This window comes from Sturnus vulgaris, chromosome 2, assembly GCF_052056855.1.
Source record: "Sturnus vulgaris isolate bStuVul1 chromosome 2, bStuVul1.hap1, whole genome shotgun sequence".
NCBI classification, from domain to species: Eukaryota; Metazoa; Chordata; class Aves; order Passeriformes; family Sturnidae; genus Sturnus; species Sturnus vulgaris.
This window is the reverse complement of record NC_142244.1, coordinates 91,244,749-91,265,962: the sequence shown is the minus strand read 5'-3', so window position 1 is coordinate 91,265,962 and position 21,214 is coordinate 91,244,749. Positions and strand designations below refer to the sequence as shown.

The following is a 21,214-nucleotide window of genomic DNA, read 5'->3' as shown; positions in this document are numbered from 1 at the left end:
GTTCTCTTGCAAAAACAAAGTGTTTTGTTGTAATGTAATAATTGGAAACTAAATTTGTTTTGTCTGTGTTTAGTTTCAATTTACAGGAGCATTTTGTGGATGTTGGTTTCTCTGTTAGTCCACAGAGATATAATTTAATGTTTTGTATCACCACTGTATATGTGGAGTAGAAGTAATTGCATCTGTTTGAGATGTTTAGTGTTTGTGTCTTCTCCTGTGTTGGCTAAGTGACCATTACAGACCAGTCATGACAGATTAAAAGGTGATTCAACAAGGTCAGCAGTTTCTCATCTGCTCTTCTTTGGAGTGTTGAGCACAGTTGTCTGATGGTTTCTTATAAAAATAACACAAGTGTGGAGTATAATAAAACTGCATGGATTGTTTTTCAAACAGTATTATCTGCTTCATAAATTGCATCTGTCCCTTGATGGTGCTTGATTGCAGAAGGGTGGATATAGTTTGTAGAATAAATATTAGAAGTGCTGGTTAGCACTTAAAGACAGACTTGTGGAATTACTGTGGTAGTGAAAAACAGAAACATTCTGAATTTCTGTGATACTGCATTTTGAGCTTAATGAATGCTTTATGGGCCATGCTCTCTGCATATGTTTTAAAAAATAAAGCAAGCTACAGACCCAAACCAACAACTTCTATTACGAGTTGGATGATTCCTTGTATAGGTTATTATTTAATTGGCTTGGAAAGTATATATTCCTGACTTCTGGAGACTAAGGAATGTAAAATATGTGTTAAAATGGAGTATACCTGTGACATTTTGTGAAAAGGCTGTGTATTACTAGGCCTACAGTGGAGTGTAAAGCAGCATGTTGACTAGTAGCACTAAATGCCTTGTGGCCTCTCATGAAATCTAAGACCTGAAGCTTGTCTGTTTTCATGTGCAGGTGATAGAAACCTGTGCATGACAGGCTTATAAGTAACTAAGTACTGGAAATAACCTCTTATTGTGCCAGTGTCTGAGAGAGTCAATAACGTGCTGGTTACTTGTGGAGAAAGCATCACTTCAGACTAGCTGGGTGCTGTTGTGGATCTGTTTCAGAATAAGTCAGAAGCGGAAGCATACAATTTGATTAATTTCTGTGGTTATTAATGTGCTTGCTCTGGCTTGTGTAGTCAGGTTAGAAATAGAGTACAGACTATTAAAAAATGCAGTAGTTAAGTTTTTGTATCAGTGAATGTTAAATTGCTGTCTCTGATACTTGGCTCTATGTGCAGAGGTGAATAGTAGTGGTTTTTTTTCTCTTTAATTAGATCACCCGGAAGACACGATGAGTGTTAAAGCTTTCAAGCTCGTTTCTGCTGTTGAGCGGGAGATGTTAATGGGAGACAAAAATTACATCAACATCGAGTGCATTGAGTGTTGTGGGAAAAACCTCTATATTGGAACCAATGACTGCTTTATCTATCACTTTCTGTTGGATGAAAAGGTGTCGACAGCTGGAAAAATAACTTTTGCTGCCACCAAGCAACTACACAAATACCTGGGTTTGAAGAAGCCTGTGAGCGAGTTGAAAGCAGCCTCTGCCCTCACCAGACTGCTTGTGCTTTGTGACAACACGATAACACTAGTGAACATGATCAACTTGGAACCTGTCCCCACTGGTGCTAGGATCAAAGGAGCTGTGACATTCACACTGAATGAAAACCCTGTGAGTGGGGATCCTTTCTGCGTTGAAGTTTGCATTATCTCGGTCAAGCGTCGGACCATTCAAATGTTCATGGTGTTTGAAGACAGAGTCCAGATAGTGAAGGAAGTGTTTACTCCAGAGCAGCCCTGTGCTGTGGCTGTAGATGGTTATTACTTATGCCTTGCCCTTACTACACAGTATATAATTTTGAATTATAATACTGGCGTCTCCCAGGACCTATTTCCTTATTGCAGTGATGAGAAACGGCCAATTGTGAAACGAATAGGCAGACAAGAGTTTCTGTTGGCTGGCCCCGGAGGCCTAGGTGAGACTAAGGATTTAAATTTTTTGCAATTTTTTAAACTTTCTTTATTTATCTGAATTTCTGAAGCAAAGTTTTACTACTTAAATGTTATGCATAATAATGATGCTTTCCTTCACAGGTCTATATTGGAATGCTGAGATAAAGAGGGGGATGGTAAATTTTTGATACTTAGTACTATTATAACTCTGTAATACTGTTATAACTATAAAAACCTACACTAAGTGTTTTTTAATGCACAAGATTTTATGATTATTTTTATTCTAATCATGTTCTATTTTAATCAAAGCTTCATTTCATTGTATCTTGCAGCCCTTAGCAAAAAAAATTGTTGGGTACCAAGTGAAATTTCAGAGATTGGTAGACAGTGTGTAGTGACTAGGGGGACTGGGTTTGTGGAGCCTCACATTGCTACAAAATTGTTCAATTAGTGTAGATGAATTATTTTTTTCCTCAGTTGCTGTTCAAAGGAGCTCATATGAAGTCCATTTTATAGGTTTTAACAGATTCACAAGAAAGTATGTTGTACTACAGAGTTAGTAAGAAATTTCAGTGGAAGTAAGTTGCATCCTAACTCCCGTAATAGTAAATGCTGTCCTAACTGTAGGTGTTACCAGATACTAGTTTTTATGCTCCCATATGCTTAATATTTTTAGTAGTATTTTATGTTACAGAAAATGATTGGTTTTGCAATACTTAAACTATGTTAGATCATGTGAAATCGTACTCTTATCTAAGAGATGACTGTAAGGACTACTGTAATTTGTCTAAATCGACAATATGCTGTGAGGTCAGTAATCTTGAGCTTTTTTTTGGAAAAGCTACATCACAGAGCTGACAGACCACAGGCAGAATGCTTTCATGCTGTTTGCCATATGACTCTCCTTTCAGGAGACACGGTTTATGTATTTTCTCTGAAACTTTAGCATGGCACAAAGTTCACAGCTATTCAGGGCCATAATTTGGGTTTTGACTTTTTAATACAAATTCAAAGAAAATCAAGCGTGCAATATAAATACCAAAGAAAATCAGTTGCTTATATTGAAGTTTTGCTTTGTGACCAGAATGCAAGATGTACATCAACTCACCAGCTTTTCTCTAAAGTAGACTCTCAGTAAAATTTGAGTTTATGTGAGTTAAAGATGTTCCAAGATGAACTTTTTTTTTTTTGTTTTTTTTTTTTTTTAGGTACAGGGCTTTTCTAAATAATTTTCACTGCCCACTTCCTATTAAAGCCCTTAGTTGTTTTAAATATGGACATTATTTTTGGACATTTACTGTTTTAGTAGTGCTAGGGAAGTTAAAATTTGAAAATTGACTGGTTTTGTGAGAAGATTCTATTTTTACTTTAATTTTAAAAAAAATTTTAGGCATGTCAAGACAGATTCCATTCAAGTAATTTCTCTTTTTTTTTTCATTTTCTTTAAGAATATAATTTCAAAAGCATAATTATACTTAATTAGGAATCGGAATTTTATTTAGTCTGACTTTTGCTTTTGTCTGGTGTACTGTAAGAGAGATACATGAAAAGAAGGTTACTTATGAAGTCCAGCATCCTTGTGTAAGTAGAGTGTCCTGGGGTTAGAATGTCAGGTGTAGGAGATCTTAAGCAAGTGCACTTCTGCTGCTGTAAACATGCTATAAACCACTCTTTTCCTCATGATACAAGCATTCTTTCTTGTACTGCCTCAGAGACCGTCTAGAGTATTTGCTGTCAACTGTATAGTTTCTTCTTGTTTAATTAATCTTTTTTTTAGCTCTTTTTCTCTATTCCCTCCCCACTGATATTTTGACTTAGTATATCCATCTTGCTGTTCCTGCTTGGTAGAATTCCTAGTGTCTTTAATACTTGTTTCTGATGTTATGAAGATGGTTGGGCACCTTCATAATAGATAAGCACTGTGCATCTTGGTATCTCAGGTGGGCCTCTGCTGTGGAATGCATGGATTTGAAGAGGCTTGATGTAAAACCTCAGTTCTAATTTTGATTTGCTTTTGTATGTCTCATTAATCAGGGCATGGTGGTTTGGCACTCGGTAGAGCATCTATGCTAAGTTCAGCCTCTTTTACAGAGGTGGAGATATTCTGCACTAATGTATTTAACTTTAGAGTGTTTTTGAGTTAAGACTGGAATTTAGATTGTCAAAAAGCAAGTGCTCAAAATGATAAAGTAAAACATTTCTGAGTTTACTGTGTATATAACCTTTTTCTTTATCTGGACACTGGATTTTAAACTGACTGTTAGAATTGTTCATAGCAGATCCTCAGCCTCAAAAGTACTTCATTTGGTACTTTGTTGTCTTTGCTTGCAGTTAGTGTTTAGCTCGTTCTTTCAAAAGGAGGAGGAACTTCATTTTTGGTGCTTGTTCATTCTCTCTGGTAATTCATTAATTTACAATTGAAAATCAGTTATTTCTGGTGTATATGAAACTGCTTACCAAAATTCAGTTTTTGAGTTTGTGAAGCCTGGTTACATGTTTTTAATCAGATTTCCTACTGTACAGAGGCTTTAAGTGTTTAAAATTACTGCAGATACTTCTTAATAATATTTGGCACAGGATATGCTTCCCAGCACCAGATGGAGCAATGGCTCCAAAAGGTCTGAAGTGTTGACTCAGGCTGAGCTCCCAATGGCGGGTGAAGCTCCTCACACCTTGAGCTGAACAAAGTGCCTCCTGCCTCTTGCTGAGACTGGACCAAGTAAAAATGTTGTTCTTGCCCATGGGAGATGTGTGCTTGGTTGAGGATTTATGTTGCCAAGTAAATGAAATGCAGTAGGAGGTCTGCAGAGTACATGGCACCAGAGATGGCAAATAGGAAATTGAATCTTATCCAGCAACCAGGCATGAGCCTTCAATCTCCAGCTGTACAGAGGGGAAGGACAGGCTGAGTCTCTGCTGTTCTGTGATGGCCAACACTGGAAGAATTCATAACTTGAAGAATTCTCCTTCTCTGCTTGCTGATCTACATCTTTATAATATGCTCGGTGCTTACAGTAACAGAAGAAAAGCAGGAAGTGCTGTCCAACAAATCATCCAAGCCTGTACAATGCAGTAGCAGCAGGAGGAATTAGTAAATAATAGTAGTGAGAGACTCCCTTATATTGGAGATAGGGGTTTTCTCATCAATCCTGCTGGTAAGGAAGAATACCTTGAGGAGGAATACCTGGATTGTGCACATCACCAACTGATTGTACAGTTTGTGGTGATGAGTTTTGTCTTTTAGGACTATGGATCCCTATTTAAGGAAGAGATGGGATCCACTAGGTCAAGTAAGGCAAAAGCATTTTTGCCAACTTGACTGAGCAACATGGTGAGTTGGATTTAGATTAGGCGTGGTGGTGGTGGTGGTAGGCTGTGTTGGCAAAAAAAACATTGCAAGATGGTGTGATAAGAGACATCATAAGCACAAAGAGAGCTGAAGGAATTCTACTTCAGGCATATGCAGAGAAAGAAGTCTTTACAAAACATCATGGTAGTGGAAGCTCTCTCACTTTTTCCAGGAAATCAGCACAGCTGTCTTTTAACAGCTGAGATGGGGGTTACCCTTTACATGGGAGCAATAGGAAGATATGATGGGGTGCCTTGAAACAAAGGAGGAGGCAAATGAGAGTTTATGGATTTGGGTTAGAGAGCAAACTAGCATGGGTGAACAAAATTATTGTGGTGAGTGCCTGGGACAGACTATTTCATCGGGGAAAAGATGTAGGCAAGACCTTTAGGGAGCAGGAAGAAATCTACATTTGCAGGCCCTGGTTTTTAGGGTACACTTGTACCACTCCAGTATCTGCTTGAGGGGCAGCACAGCAGGAGACAAGCAGGCCAGGAGTTTTCTGGAGTGTGTTGATGGTGGCTGAGGAGATGATGAAGGGATGTGCTCTGTTGAACATCAATGTCTTATCAACGTTGTTCTCCTACTGAATCCAAAACACCAGCTGCTAAGAAGAAAATTAACTCTATCCAAGACCAGGGCAGAGGCCAATGTCCATCTGGCATTGACTCTGCTGAACACTTTGTAGGGCAGCCAAAGAGCTTTTACAAGCATTTCAGCAGCACAGGAAGGCTAATGGAAGCCTACTGTTAAATGGGGCAGAGGACCTGAGGCCAAAGGGCATGGAAAAGGCTGAGGTGCTTAATGCCTTCTTTACATCAGTCTACTGGTATGACCTTCTTTCAGGAATCATCAGCCCTTAGGAACAGTGGGAAAATCTGGAGCAACAAAAACCTGCCCTCAGCAGAGAAGGATTACATTATGGAATAGTTAAATAAACTGGACAGACAAGTCCATGGGACCTGGTGGGATGTTTTCATGAATGCTTGAGGGTGATGGTCAATGTCATTGTGAGGCCAATTTATTATCTTTGAAAGGTCATGATGATCAGAGGCTGTTCCTCAGGACTGGAAGAAAACAAATGTTTTCACTCCTGCCTTAGGTGATCAAGAGAAAGGAACCAGGGAAGTATAGCTGGCTGTACCCTGATCCTCAGGAAGGGGATCTGAGAAAATCCTGGAAGCTGTTTCCAAATATACAAAGGGCAAGAATGAGATTTGAAGTAATCCATGTGGATTTAAATAGGGAAAATTGCCTGACCAGACTGTCTTCTGTGATTAGACACCAGCTTGGTGAATGAGGGGAGAGCTGTGATCCTGTGAAGTTCAGCAAGGCTTTGACACTCTCTGCCATGACATCCTTTGTAGACAAACAGATGAAGAATGAGCTGGAGAAACAGTTGAGGTGGATTGAAAGCTTGGCTGAAAAATCTGCAGTCAGCAGAGCAGAGTGCAGCTGGAAGCCAGTCACTAGTCTTGTACTCCAGGGGGCCAATGCTAGGTCAATACTAACATCATTTTAACAACATGGCTGGTAGGGAAGGGCACACCTTCACAAATTTACAGATGATACAAAACATTTCTATATCTCTTGATGCTGCAAACAGTGTAGCTTTGTTTTGGGTAACTCTTGTAGTCCTTGGGTAGCCTGCGCAATTTTTAATATGGAATTGATTGCTGGCCTCATCTCAAGTTTCATCAGTTGCATCCCTGTACTACAAAAAGGCTGTGGTTTCTGGCTGTAGTTATGTTTATTGTTATCCTTAGGTGGGAGCTGGATGAAGACAGATAATGCATCATTCTGCCACAGAAGCCCTAGCTATTGAAGGCAGAGGGATATAGGGAGACATTGACTTGAATGCATACATTTTCACTTCCATAAAGGATTTTTTTCATTACCTAAAAAAGAGCTTTTTAATTTAAAAATATGAGGTTTATAATTATTTGTGTTAGAACACCACAGAAATAGAAAACATAAGAATTAGTCTTTCAAATATAATAAGCCCTAAGTTTACTACTGCTTAGTATGTATTTAGTACAGGTTTTCTCCCACATTTTGAAGTGGGATTATATCATGGAATAACAACTGAAAGCCTTTAAAACTGGACAGTACATTTTGCCTGACATAAAATCTTACTTTGGAGTCATAAGAATATCAAGATCTATAGAGTAAATTAGGAATTATATATTGCCACCTAGAAAGTATTTTCTGTAAGGTGCTCTGATTGAAAAGCTGATCATTGTAGTGAAAAAGAACCCTTAGTCAAAGGGATGATCATTTGAAAGCTGCTACTGTAAGGGGTCCAAAAGCTTGGTCTCTACACTGTAGTTCTGTAAAAGTCTACAACCTTCTGTTTTGTTTTCTCTGTTTTCCCTTTTTTTTTTTTTTTTTTTTTTTTTCTTCATTCCAAGAAGGTCCTTGTACCCAGCTCGCCTTGCCTCATTATCCTCTGTTTGGAAGAGATTTTGCAAATTGAATAACGTAATCTTTTAATCTCTTCTGTTCTTTAGAGCTCAGATTTACTCTGCCAGCTGTCAAGTGGCTCAGTGCTGCCAAAGATCAATTTTCATGGGCATGTCTTTTTAATGGCATGAGAGGTTTAAGGGGTATAAATTCATATTTAGAACAGAAGTTTACACTGTGCTGGTGAATCTGTATGCAACTAGGCCTGAAAATTGTGACTGAAATTTCTCTTCAATTAATTTTGAATTTCTCTTCTCTCTGGGAATTACTTGTGACTGAAAATTCTCTGCAGAATTGGGAAATATCAAGTAGCATGAATAGAACCAGTGGCATGCGGTTCTAAAGCAATTTAAAAGTCTATTAAGCTAGGAGAAGAATGAAGGACAGAATAGACATGAGGAAAGGTAATGACAAAAACTCACCCTGCAAATTGACTGAAGCTTTAGTCTGGTTGTTCTGAAGACAGCACAAGAGTTACCACTGGGATAATAGAAAGTCTTTGCTCTGTGCTGCTTTATACACAGCCTCTGCATTTTTTCAAATGATTGAGAACGCAGGTGCTTTGTAGGAAGTGACTCATCCCAAGGAGCTGGACCTTTGTTCTCTGAAAATGTTGGCTGTAGCAAAAGTGAAAAAGTATAAGTAAACAATTGTGTCCACTAAAATGCTCTTTAGATATTGGACACTATAAGAACAGACACATCTGCATTGCCAGATAGGTCAGGTGGTGCAGGTCTGCAGCTCCTACTAAGGCAAGATTGTCTGAAAATTGAGTCTCAAGAAGTGTTACTGTTCTGAAATGAATTCAAACTACATGTTAAAATTCCTTTAAGAAAGCTTTTAAACTTAGTAAATTTGAATAATTCTTGCTAGTTTGTTCCAGTATTCATTTCTTCTCAGTTTTTGGCATTGTCTGTTCCTGTGCTGAAGGAGAATGAAAAAAAAAATTGGACTGAATTAACCAGTATCTGTCAGGTCCAGGGAGGTGTGATGTGTTGTCATCATGCTGCCTGATACTGTACCTGCTCTGAGACTTTCCACTGCTGTACCTGGGTACCCAGGCTTTGTGCTGGGAAAACAACAGTCTTCACCTAGCACGAGCCTCAGGCTTTGTTTTTCCTTTTTTGTAGGCATGTTTGCTACTGTAGATGGGATTTCACAGCGTGCCCCAGTGCACTGGTCAGAGAATGTGATTGGGGCAGCTTTGTGCTTTCCTTACGTGGTTGCTCTCGATGATGAGTTCATTACGGTGCACAGCATGCTGGACCAGCAGCAAAAGCAAACCCTGCCTTTTAAAGAAGGTCACATTCTACAGGACTTTGAAGGTATAGAAAAGGACACTTTGTTGCATCAGTAATTCTGGAACACCCGCTGGAGTCACTTGGGTTTGTTTTTTAAACAAAGTATCTAACAAGTATGTTGACTGTTGAAACTTATTTGCAAATACTTTCCTGGTTACATTCCTTGCAGACTTCAGTAATACAGAATTCTATGCTTCTAACAAAATGTATGCTCATGTGCTGTAATTGTCAAGTTAATTGTTGGGTAGGAGTCTATGTAGTTAGAGCTTTTTCGTAACCTGATTATTTCTTTCAAAGGAGCAATGTTTATTTAATGCTACAGGTCAGTAATTGTGACCTACAGGTATTTGTCCATTAACTATTCTGACAAAATTCTTACATATTAGAAAGAAATGCAAAAGAAAAATAATTTTAAAAAAATCTGTGTACGAGGTTTAAATTGGATCTTTCTCATAGAAAAGTACTTCTTCCCCCCCCCCCAGAAAAGCTACAAACTCTAGCACTGTGATCTTTAGATTACTTGCTAGATTTGATGTTTGGCTTAGTTAAAAGTTCCTGCTCTCCGGAATCTGGACAATAATTTCAGTGGCCTTACCAGCTTAGTTCATAATAAGTAATTCTAGGCAATTTCTCTTACTTCAAGTGGAACAAAATCTGCTGTAACTAAATAAATTTACCATTATCTCTATATTTCTGAGGTGGAATTCATAGGTAAACTGCACTATCGAGTAAATGTGGTAGCAGCAAAGGTAATTTTTGGGGCTTTGACACTGTTTAGGTTCTTGTGTCTTAAATTGTGTATTTTAAAGCTTATTTCTGAAATTGCTTTTCTCTGTAGAGGCTGTAAATTAAATATATCTGTTTGTTCTGTCTAGGAAAGGTGATTGTTGCTACTAACAAGGGTGTGTATATTTTGGTGCCACTACCTTTGGAAAAACAGATTCAGGATCTTCTAGCTAGCCACAGAGTGGAAGAAGCCCTTGTTCTAGCAAAAGGAGCTCGAAGGAATATTCCAAAAGAGAAATTTCAGGTCTGTCCTTCCTTTCAATTTTCATCAAAATGTAAATTTCACAGTGGGGTCATGTATTCCATTGGTCAAGCAATTAGAGAGGTGGGGGAGGAATTTACGTTGCAGAGAAGTTCTAATACCTTTTATGATTTCAGCCTGAGGAAATAGGCATTCTGCAAAATTGTTTTGCACTTGTGGAAGCTGTAACATTGGCAGGGTTGAATGCTGTTGTTCTGCGGTTTTGTTGAATTTTTTCAAGTGTGTAACTTGAGAGAATTGAAAACAAAACAAAACCAGAAACCTAAGGGCAGAAAACCCAATGGATGCTTCTTTGGTACTAGATTCAGTTATTATTTGCTATTGCTGTTTAAAAATGTATACTTTTTTCAATTTAGAATTTTGAAATTTTACTTTTTTGATCAAAGATTCTCACCATATCCTAAACTTCACAATAGCACTTAACTTCAAAGTTAAGTGGTGGGAAATCTTAAGCAAATGCATCTTGCTTCCAAGGTCTTGCAAGTAATGCTTGTACTGCTGTGTAACTCAGTTTTAAAGGTTATTGTGTTGAAGTGTCTTACAAACTCTTTGATTACAGTGTTGATTAAAGATTTGTGCTCCTTTCCTTCTATGTCTGATTTATATTGCCATATATATATTCTACTGTATTTGGTCGTATTTAGAGACTTGTAAAAAGTAGCATGATATCTCTACTCGTGGAGTGGGTGAACTAAAATTTAACTTAGTTTCTTTCCTATGGTAAAAGCAAAATTTGATCTGTAACCTGCAGAAAAGCTGTATTTTTGCTTTTTTTTTAATACTCCTTGGAGCATTTTGTTGCCATTAAAACAGTTGTGTTACTTTTGGCTTGTTTAGGATGGTGTAAAGTTTGAAACACAACTCGAAGTTACAGGATTGCAATGGTTCAAAATTATTCTGTCAGGATTTTTTAAATTTTTTTTTTAATTTTAAGAAGCTTCTAATTCCTTTTCACTTCAGTTTTGGTCAAGGCCCTTGAAAGGCAGTCATTAAATGAAACTTGTATCAGCTTTCATTTTGATCCTTAACTCCTCTCTTGAATAAGCAGCTGGTAGACTGCTGGAACTAAAAAGCTTGTTGAGAAAATTGTTCCCATCCTTTTTTGAAGGTTCAACTACCTGAAAGTACTTGAAGTTGGAAAGTATTTAGGCAAATAGAGAGTTCCGTTTCCAGCATGTTTTGCTTTACATCTTCACTTCCTACTTTTCCCTTCCAATCTGTTTAAAGAAGCAAACAAAAATCTTGCTATGAGGGCAGGATGCATGATCTAATCAATGTCTTCTGTGTGTGATGACCTATAATTTTCCAACTATTTCTTTACAATTTATGTAGACTTAGTGTCAGAGATGACTTTCTGTGCTTTGCCACAGGATGAAACTATAATTCATTATCTAAAATACATGATGTAGAGTTTCAGTCCTTCTCAAGTTTTCTTGGATTTAGTATTTTTCAGCCTTTAAAATATGTTACTTTCTTTTCACAAATATCTTAAGTGCACAGGGTTGGTCTTCCTGAAATTAGTTTCCTAGAATATTGTAAGTTCTTTCTAACTCAGTGTGTTTTTAAGGGTGTTCAGTTGCTTTAATTCAATGCTACAGCTGAAAACCAGAAAACAGTACTTGCAAGCAAAATAGCCTGTTCTGTTTCTGGGGTGTATTTGCCAACTGATATTAACCAATTATCAAATTCTTGAGTTGGAATTTCCCACTGTTTTAATTCATATTAAAATGACTCAGCTTAACTTTGTTGAGAGATTACTCCAGTTTTTCAGAACTTGTCTGTAGCTGGAAATGTAACATGTTGAGTTTGCTTTCTAAGATGACTCTGATACATAATTGTTGTCATTACAAGTTTGTTACAGGCCATCAGACTTTCTTTACTGTAGTATTGTGTAATATAAGTCTGATGGACCTCAACCAAATTGCATGCCTTACATATGTTTTTGCAGCATTTCTTTGACATACTTTAACTGATCACACAGTCATTCATTTCTAACTCCTTTCTGAGAGCTATCCTCAGATAATGCATATCTATTAGAAAATTGTTATTTTCTAATAGGTATCTTCTGGTATCTGTTTTGCAAGCATTACTGAATCCTGAGCAGCAGACACTTCAAAGGCCTTATTTTGCCATTTTGTACAAGCAGTAGCATGGAGTGCATAGGGTTGGCATTAAGGCATTTGATCCAGCCACTATAATCTATCCATACATAAGAGTGATTATTGTTGTCTGGTTTATGAAGTATAGTGTTCCCTTTGTCACAGGATGCTTTAGTTCTGCAGTTTGCAATGGCTGAGATGTGTCACTTGAACTAAGGGCACTGCAGGGCAGATTTTGAGGACATGGATTTTTTTTCCCTACAGTTCAATGCTTTGTTGTATGCATATGTGGGTGCATGCTCTCCCTCTGTATAACAGCATAAATATATATGTATATGTATGCTGGTAATGCAGAGTGATGGTGGAATAGCAACACTGAGTACTGTACTCTCAGAATTGTTTGTAGAGTCAGTATTTAGATATTGAAAAGTAGCAGGTCATGCCTTAGGAGCTCTAACCTGATATTTAACTTGTGGTCCCTGCAGACTGCAAATAAAGCTTTGCCATAACAGATGAAAATTTCTTTGTTGTTGAGCATCAGGAATTCCTGCTAGGTAAGAAACACTAAGCAAAAGTGTTCCAGGGAGATGATTCTGCTGGATAGAATTTTTGATAGAAGAATACAAAGGCTTTTCTACCATGCTACCATGAAATGACTGAATACTACTTATTAATTTTTCAGGACAGCTGACGTTTGCAGAAATCATGGTTGATGGTAGTGAAGACCTTGGTTAGATTGACACACATCTTGCATAGGTATCTCCTTTTTTTTTTTTTTTTTTTCCTTCCTAATTCTTTTTAGCTTCAAAAAACTTATTAACTGCACCCAAATTTGAGCAAAAGACAAAGTGGCTTTCTAGAAAAATTCCTTTGGACAATGTAGTTGGTAATTCTGAGCATTTTAGAAAGGATTTTTTTTTTTTTTTTTTTTTTAGTGGTTGAGAGAATTAAGACTTCACTACAGCAAACACAGCTTCAGCAGTTACCTTGCTTTTTCAGATATGAATTAATATAAAACTTATGTCCTGTTTTTGTAGTGACTTTTTAATATGAATAATTTTTAATGTGAATTCAGTCAACAGTACAGAATTTGCCTAAAGAATTGCAAGTCCTATGGTAGTTCTTCAGAAATTATGATGGACTAAACAATGTGTTGAATTTTGACTGGGTGTAGCTTAGTACCTTTTTAAAAGAAGCTTGTTCCAGCTCTGACAAAAAAAAAAGAAACCTGAAAGTTCTTTTTCCATCATAAACTGAATTTAATAGTGTGTTTGACGTGTAGATCTAGCCCATTCTTAAAAATATATGAGAAAGGTAATATTGTATTTTCCATAATATATTCTGTTTTCTTCCATAATCTTTACTCTAGGACATCTTAATATCTAATGTTTATATTGTCAGCTAAAAATCTACCTGGATACTGTCTATCTCATCATTGCATCTTAAAAAAGTTCAGAAAGTGTCTGTCTGTAGATATTCTACAATTTTTTGTTGCATGTCTTTAAAGGAGAATTGAAGATAATGTCAACATTTGAATGAAAGTGAATACCACTTTATCAGTTCAAATTTAAAGCTGATTCCTTCAGCCTATAGTTACACTATCAGTGAGCTCTTTTCCCCTTTTTGTTAAAAAGATGCTGTACAGACTAAGCTCTGCAATTAAAGCTGTGCTTGCAATGAGATTAATTCAAACTTTATTACAATACCATAATTGACTAAATATGTAAATTTTAGTGATCACTCTATTGCAAAATTTGAGAACACATTTTGGGGTGGAAAAATCCCCAGCCTATCTACTTTTGGTACTAGTCAGTGGGGTGAAAAGTCTTTCTCTGGAAAGTCAGGCTGGATTTTAACGTTTTTCTGCTGCCATGAGATGCAAATATTTGCAGAATTAAATCCCTCAGCAATGTCCATAGGAAGGTGACCAGGTGGGTATTCATTGGTTCACAGATTACTGTGTATTGATGTAATAACACTGTCAGAAATCCAAAATATTGTGGCTATTTTTTGATTCAATCCCCTAAAGAAGTTTTACTTTGTAACTCTAATTAAATTCTCTTTTAGCTTTAGTTAACTCTATTTTTTATAGTTGCACTTGAATGTAAAGAATTAGTTAATATAAAGTTGTCATGAAGTATTGTTTGTTTAATTTTATGTTGTTATATTTGTCTGAAAAACTGTTCCTGATTACATTTATCTCTGTTTCCCCTTTTCTCCTATACACTTGCAAGGCAAAAAAAGCTCACACACTTACAAAGCATTTTAGAGACTTGCTAACAAGAGACATTAAGTATTTCCATTAGACAAACCATTAGTAAAGCATGCACAGACTAGGTGGACTGAAGCCAAGCTTTTCTTTGGTAAATCCATCACCTTTAATCAAGGTGAAAAATCATCAGTCAGAGTATCAGTCAGCTGTACTTGATGCTCTTCAGCAATTCCTTCCTGGAATACATTCCTGTTGTATTGTAGTTTCTCTGGGTATTTTTATTGGAAATGGTTTTTTAAGCCTTATATTAGTAACAGCCTTCATGTACAGTGTGAAACATTAGACAGCTGCGTATTAATGAGCGAATTGAAGGGAAAAACTGAGGACATGAGAAGGTAGCTGAGTGTATTTGCCAAAATGCCAGTGTTGTCACAAATTGGAATGCTCTGCAGAGCACAGTTGAGGTTCCTTGCTTTTAATACTTCTCTTTTGCTGTTGAAAATATTCTGAGCAAAAGGATTTCAATTCATCTTGTAATTGGTAGTTGATTGACCATTCAAATTTAATAACTACCTATCATTTAAAGTAGTTTTTGTGTTTTCTTTCTACTGAGCTTCATTTAAACATTTTCTGTCTAGATGTGACCTTAACAGTAAAGCCTGATAACAAATAGCTTCCATATTATGGTTTACTTGGTTTTTAACCATATTTTTATGGAACATTGCTTAATGTACTGCATATTGGATAGGTTGAGCTGTTTTGGAAGAATGTTTTATTAAAAAAAAAAAAATCGAAGTAGCAAAATTGGCAGAAAGTCAAAAATGTGGCCATCAGCTGGGGATGAGACTATGAGAATTCACAGCAATTTTGCACCAGAGAGATGAGACAGGAAGAAAGTGTCTGTGTGTGGTCAAGTGGGGCCGTCTTTATTTTTTGCACTTACTGAATCGTGAGGAGCTTCAAAGATAACCATTGGCTTTTATGTTTGCAAATAACTCAAGAAAAAGCTTGAGGCAAGTCCGTGTGATGCCAGATAAGTCATTATTTGAACAAGAAAACTTGCTGTTTGTTGACTTTGCTTTTAGTAAGTACTCATGAGCAGTGTTGTGTTCATACACATTTGTGTAAGAAACTGAGTCTGGCCAGCAGATTCAGTATATTCGGGTACATAATTTTAAAATATAGAGGATCAAGGTTTATTTTGCTTGTGACTTGTCAGGTGTGGCTGAAGATCATTTGTTTGGCGTTTTTTGGCGGTAGCTATTGCAGTACTAACTGGCACTACGTAAATACAAATATAATAAACCTTTTTTCCCCCTCCTTCTTTTTTATAGGTAATGTACAAACGAATCCTGCAGCAAGCAGGTTTTATACAGTTTGCACAGCTTCAGTTCCTTGAAGCAAAAGAACTCTTCAGGTAATTGTGTGACAAGAAATTTTAATAATTTACCTTCTTTGAAAAAGGAGTTAGTGTTCTTGGTTTGAAAAATTTAGTTGCTTTAATGTTTTTTGATGTAGATGTGAGTTCGGTGTAATAAAATGGTTTTATTGGGGTTAAGAAGAGAGTAATGTTGAAGCAACTTTTTAGCTGAAGAGTTAATGCAACTGATTTTTTTTTTGGGAGATGCTAACACATGCATTAAGAATTTGAGTGTTGTAGGTATGGAGGTTTTTTTACTTTATGCTTATGAAGGTCAAGGCTTTATCACTGAGTCTGTGCTGTGATTTACAGAATAAACATTGCTTTGTTCTTTTTATTTTTAATACTTTTGTTAAGAGGTATAATATAAATATTAGTTACAACGTAAATATTATTGACAAAATGGCACTAATTTTTATGAGGATGCTGATACTGAATTTGCTTTAATACTTGTTCTGCTAGACCTTTTCCAGAAGACAGATTTGTTCCTGAAGTGTGTACTAACCTTGCCGATTTAGCCATTTCAGCAGTCACTTGTTTATAAATTGACCTTGATATTTCACTTTCATTCAGAAAATGCTGCTTGTTATCTCTTTCCTACCTGATAATTTCATTTCTGCTAGCCATGCCTCAGTCTGTGATGTGGCACTGTCTGTAGTTAGTGGAATGTATGCTGACCATATAAAATAACTCTCCTTGTTACCTGCTGAAATTCACTTTAAATCAGTTTAGAGTCTATGAAATAGGATTAAGGCTAGACAATTTTCAATTGTAAGCGTATTTACAGTGTAGGAAAAGAGTTGTCCTTGGATTTATGGAAATGCATTGAGGAAAATAAAGCTTTGAGGAATGTTGCTATTGGAGAAAAACTTTGCCATTTTGCCTCCTGCTCACCAGTATAATGAGAGACACTGGGCTTGGATGAGCAGTGTACACTGAGTGAAGACGAGGGTATGACAGGAAAGTCCTGAACAGCATTTAGAGACAATTTGTTCTGGCCACAACCACTTCCTCTATCACTTAGTAATTGCTGCCATTAGTGAGCAACTTGCAGTCTTTCTCTACCCTTATAATCTTTTAGATTCTTGTGTATCTGACCCCAGGGTTGTGTATCTGAAGCAGAAGTACAAGCAGTGTATAGTTAAGAGTATTTTAAGAGCAGTGAAAAGAGGGAAATGTATCCTGTGAGGAGTTCTACCACCTTGTGGAAGGAGCCAAGATCGCTAATGCATCCTCCGTCCAACTATCTGATAAATAAGCTTTAATGAATAGGATTATGGGAGCTCCTCTACAGAAACAAACATGCTTCATGAGAAAATGTGCTGTCCAGCCACAAATTCTGCAGCTGAGTCAGCATCCCAGGGCGTTCCCTTCCTCTAAAAGCTGCAACTCCAATGCAGAACAACAGTTCTGCTGATGAATGAATTGCTGATGTCTGCTCAGGGAAGAAAGCCAGAATAAGTTTCTGTGCTTTTCTTCTGTCCAGCCATACATAAGCTAAACAGAGTATTTTGGTGAGTCTGAAAAAACTTGTAATGGTGATCAGGTTCTTTGATTCCCTGAGTTAGAGTGACTGGGTGGCCCCGATACAGTCTCAATCAATCTTGTTGATTTTAAACTTACTGCTGCTCACAGGCAAAATGGGAAAGAATGTGGCAGTCTATGAAAACACTTCTTCCCATCCCCATGTATTGCTCTGCAGATGTTTCAACCTGGTCTTAAAAATCACTTCAATCTTAATGTCAAAGGGAAACTTAGTACCTATCTGAGAAAAGAGGGATTTAAGCAGTGAAACAGGGTAGCAGCAGTTCCTCAGAGATCTTGGTGTGATATGTGGGCCTGCATCTGGCTAAATATGAAGTGAGATTGTCTTACTACTTGGAAAATATCTGACAGTTAAAGGTTAGCAGGGGGAATTATATTGGATTGAGGTCTTCATTTTCTTGCATTATTACCCTTCTTGGATAACCTTGTCAAGAAACAGGTACATCTTATGCTTAAATTCATAGTCCTGAAGTTCCTCATGGTTAATGCTGATACTTCTGAATAGTGAAGAAGGTTGATGAAAAGAAAGAATGTGTAGCTTTATTGAAACTCAAACAGTTCAACAAAAGGAGGATAATTTTCTTCAACTAGATCCATTAACCTTAAAACTCAGTGAGAAGTAACAATAGGGCTTTTTTGACAAATTCTGTTGTAAGTAATAACAGAATTGTGATTGTTTTATGTAGTTGTGATTCATAGTTATGCTGTATCATGTTGCTATCATTATACCAAATAGTGCTTTTTAGGAGGTCATTTGCTCAATTTTCCATGCCTAACGGAGATGTTTGGCAGCTGTTATAGGGAAAACAGTTCTTTGGTGTTTACTGGTTAGATACTCCTCGCCTTCTGACCCACTGGATACTGAAACTTTTCTAAACTTTGCTCTTTTTAACAAATAAAAATGTTAATGCTTTATACAGTATTTCTCACCTTGGAAAGCCTATAGAGAGAATTTAGGTATAAGTCTGTCCTACACTGAAAAGGTTAAAAAATTGCTGGTACTTGTACCTGGAGAAATAAAATGTAGGAATGATATGGGATTTGCATTGTGGGATTTAGTCAAAGCAGTTAGTACTGTAGGCTTCTTTGGCATCTCTGATATGTGTAGATACGAGGGTCTGAATTTAGACCTAAGCTTCCTGAAGACTTGTAGATTCTGCCTGTTGCATTGTTTATGTATATGAAGCCCAAAGAGATTTAATACAGAATTGCTTGAAGGAAAGTTACTTCACAACACTGATGTCTCTAGAGTTTGTTTTCTACTGTGTGATAAGTTCTTATCTGTATTTTGCTGAGCCTGAGATGCTAGAAGCTGAAGGCTCAGACATACTTTTCAAAAGAGATGAGATCCTTTGTAGCTGTTCTAAATGAGTTCTGTCCAGATGTGATGGAAGGATCCACAAGACATCCACAAATCTCAGGAGCCAGAAGCCTTGAGCTGAATGTTAGCCATTTGTACAGGTGGGGTCATTGTGTTTAGTATTTGGTATTTTTCTGAAGAAGTTCGTGGATGATATGGTGCTTTTAAGGAGGCTGCTTGATTGCTATTTACCACTGCTGTGGGGAGAACAAAACTCTACAGCTGAGCTCGAGTCATACCTGCTGTGAGAACCACAGGTGATTCACAGCCCAGGCTTTGGGCTAGCCAAAGTTGAAAGTGGATTCTCCTTTTGAAAACAGATCATCATTGAGGCCACAATCTGTGAAGTCAGAGGTATGGTAGTTGGCTACTTCCTCATCTAGGAAAACCTGGATGGTAACAGGAAAGGACTCAGAAATTACTGTAGAAGTTGGAAAATGTTCTAAAACTTTTAAAAAGTGGCATATTAAATATAGCATTTTGTAACTTCATCCATTTCAGTGGTCAGTCTCCAACTCAAGCTTAGAGCCATCTCCAAATACTTGACAGCATAGCTAGCAAGGGAATCGATGTTTATATTTTAATTTCTCCAGATTTATTGAGATTCCTTTTTTCTGCACAAATTTTGAGGAGCCTGTGGCATAGAGTTAATTTTCTAGCGTAATGCATCTCATATAATATATTTAATCTGCTGGTCCTCAGGACTTGAAATTTCAGAGTAGTTGCAGTAGCTAAAACTGCAGTTAGGTTACTGTAATAAATTCATACTGAAAACTCAGATATTCTTGGAACCATCAGATCATGCCACTGACAGAACTTGCTACTTCTGGGTTATTCTGCCTCTTATCATAATGTAGATCTAAGAATTTCAAAGCCAAATCCCAGAAGAAGGATTAAAAGAAATTTCATACCCTCAGTTAGAGGTGGGTCTTTCTAGTGTGGAGGTGGGTTTTAGGCTGTAGGGGTTCTCTGTATGAATTGGGAAAACCTGCTGTTCAAACCTCTCCTCATGGGAAGGCTTCCCAATTTTGTTTGTTGTGGTTCTTCTCTATTGTCTGTGTTCCTACTCCTGTGCTTTGCAGTCGCTAGGTTCTGGGAGAGAGGATGCTGCTTTTTAATTTGCTGTTGCTGCTGTCTCCCAGAATTTCCTTCTTCTGGTATAGATTTTTGTAGCCAAAGGACTCTATTAACTTGAAAGAAAAGTTCTAAATGGGGAATGTCATGTTGATGGTTCCTACTGGTTCATATTTCCTGGATGGTTTTGGAATTGTGTCTGGCAAGAAGTGAATGATGTAGGGTATGCCTGTAGTGAAGGGATAAGCCTGTTTATGATGATCTTTCACACTTTATTGCCTGTAGAAATCTGCTGCTTTTCTACTTCTGTGTTATCACTTGTTTCTTTTTGGAATCCATTCCAGTCAAAGTTATGAGGAGAAAGTCTTTCAGTTTGCTGTTCACCAGGTAGATAAGAATTATTTTTAAAAAGTTCAGTTTGCAACAAAATAACTAAACAGGGTTTCTTTTAGAGAAATTTCAAGTTAATTTTGATTTTATTCTTCAGCAGCAGTATATCCTGCATGTCAGGAATGTTAATTTTTAAATGTAAATTCTGAATAAAAACTTTGACAGTGAAATAAAATAATATAAAATATCCTGATGTCTTGCTGTTCTTCTAAAGCAAGGCCTGGAAAGATGATTCACTCTAGCTTTGAAAATCAGGGATTCTTTGCCATGTGTGGAAAAAACCCCAACTCTTCTGTAACAATGTGTTTTCTTTAAAAGCTTGAGGAATTTCTATCTAGGCTAAAAGAAAAGTTTTGTGTGGCATATCTATGGTTACAACTTGCTGCTGAATAAAAGTATAGGGTGTCTTTCATACTTGAAGTGGAAAAGGCACTCCAGAGGAGCCTCCATAGATGTACACCCAAGACCTCTGTCTGTACAACAGACACATTGGTTAAATGGATGCATAATCAGTATCTGTGGTTTGTTTACAGAACCTCTGTAAGAAGAGAGCCAGATGAGGAATCTGGTGCATTTCAGGGTTGGGGAGAAGGTTTTCATCATGCACAGACATGTTCTGAGAGCTTTAGTTTTGTACGGGAAATTGTTATTTTCTCCAGAATTACATTGACATAGTCTCTGTGGCTTGCCTGAAAGGGTTCACTTTTTCCTTTTTTTTTTTTTTGCTACCATCAGAAAACTAGCTCCCATAATGTATGGGTGAAGTCTAGGGCAGTCCTATGATTGCTGTAGGGCTGTTCAGCTGGTTTTTGTATATGCCAGAAAACTGCTGTGGAAGGTCAAAAGCAAAAGGCTGGCTAGTCTCTGAATTCTCAGAGCATTCAATGTCTAGAGGAGGAAGAAGAATGAAAAAGATATAGCAAAAAATATTCCAGAAACTGACTACATGTTAGTGCCCTGACTTTAAGCATATGTGAGCACACTTTTTTTTGTGCCTATGTATAC

The 21,214-nt window shown here is 37.1% G+C and overlaps 1 protein-coding gene across 3 annotated transcripts in view; it reads left to right on the top strand.

Annotated features, from left to right (window-relative positions):
* The window catches only part of TGFBRAP1 (transforming growth factor beta receptor associated protein 1), a 36,606-nt gene that overhangs the window by 1,557 nt on the left and 13,835 nt on the right, over positions 1 to 21,214 (top strand). For all 3 annotated transcript variants that reach the window (XM_088160093.1, XM_088160094.1, XM_014893386.2), the window contains exons 2-5: positions 1,270 to 1,971; positions 8,891 to 9,085; positions 9,937 to 10,091; positions 15,755 to 15,837. In XM_088160093.1, the coding sequence (XP_088016219.1) occupies positions 1,287 to 1,971; positions 8,891 to 9,085; positions 9,937 to 10,091; positions 15,755 to 15,837 (1,118 nt within the window). In that variant the 5' untranslated portion in view covers positions 1,270 to 1,286. The remainder of the gene's footprint in view (positions 1 to 1,269; positions 1,972 to 8,890; positions 9,086 to 9,936; positions 10,092 to 15,754; positions 15,838 to 21,214) is intronic.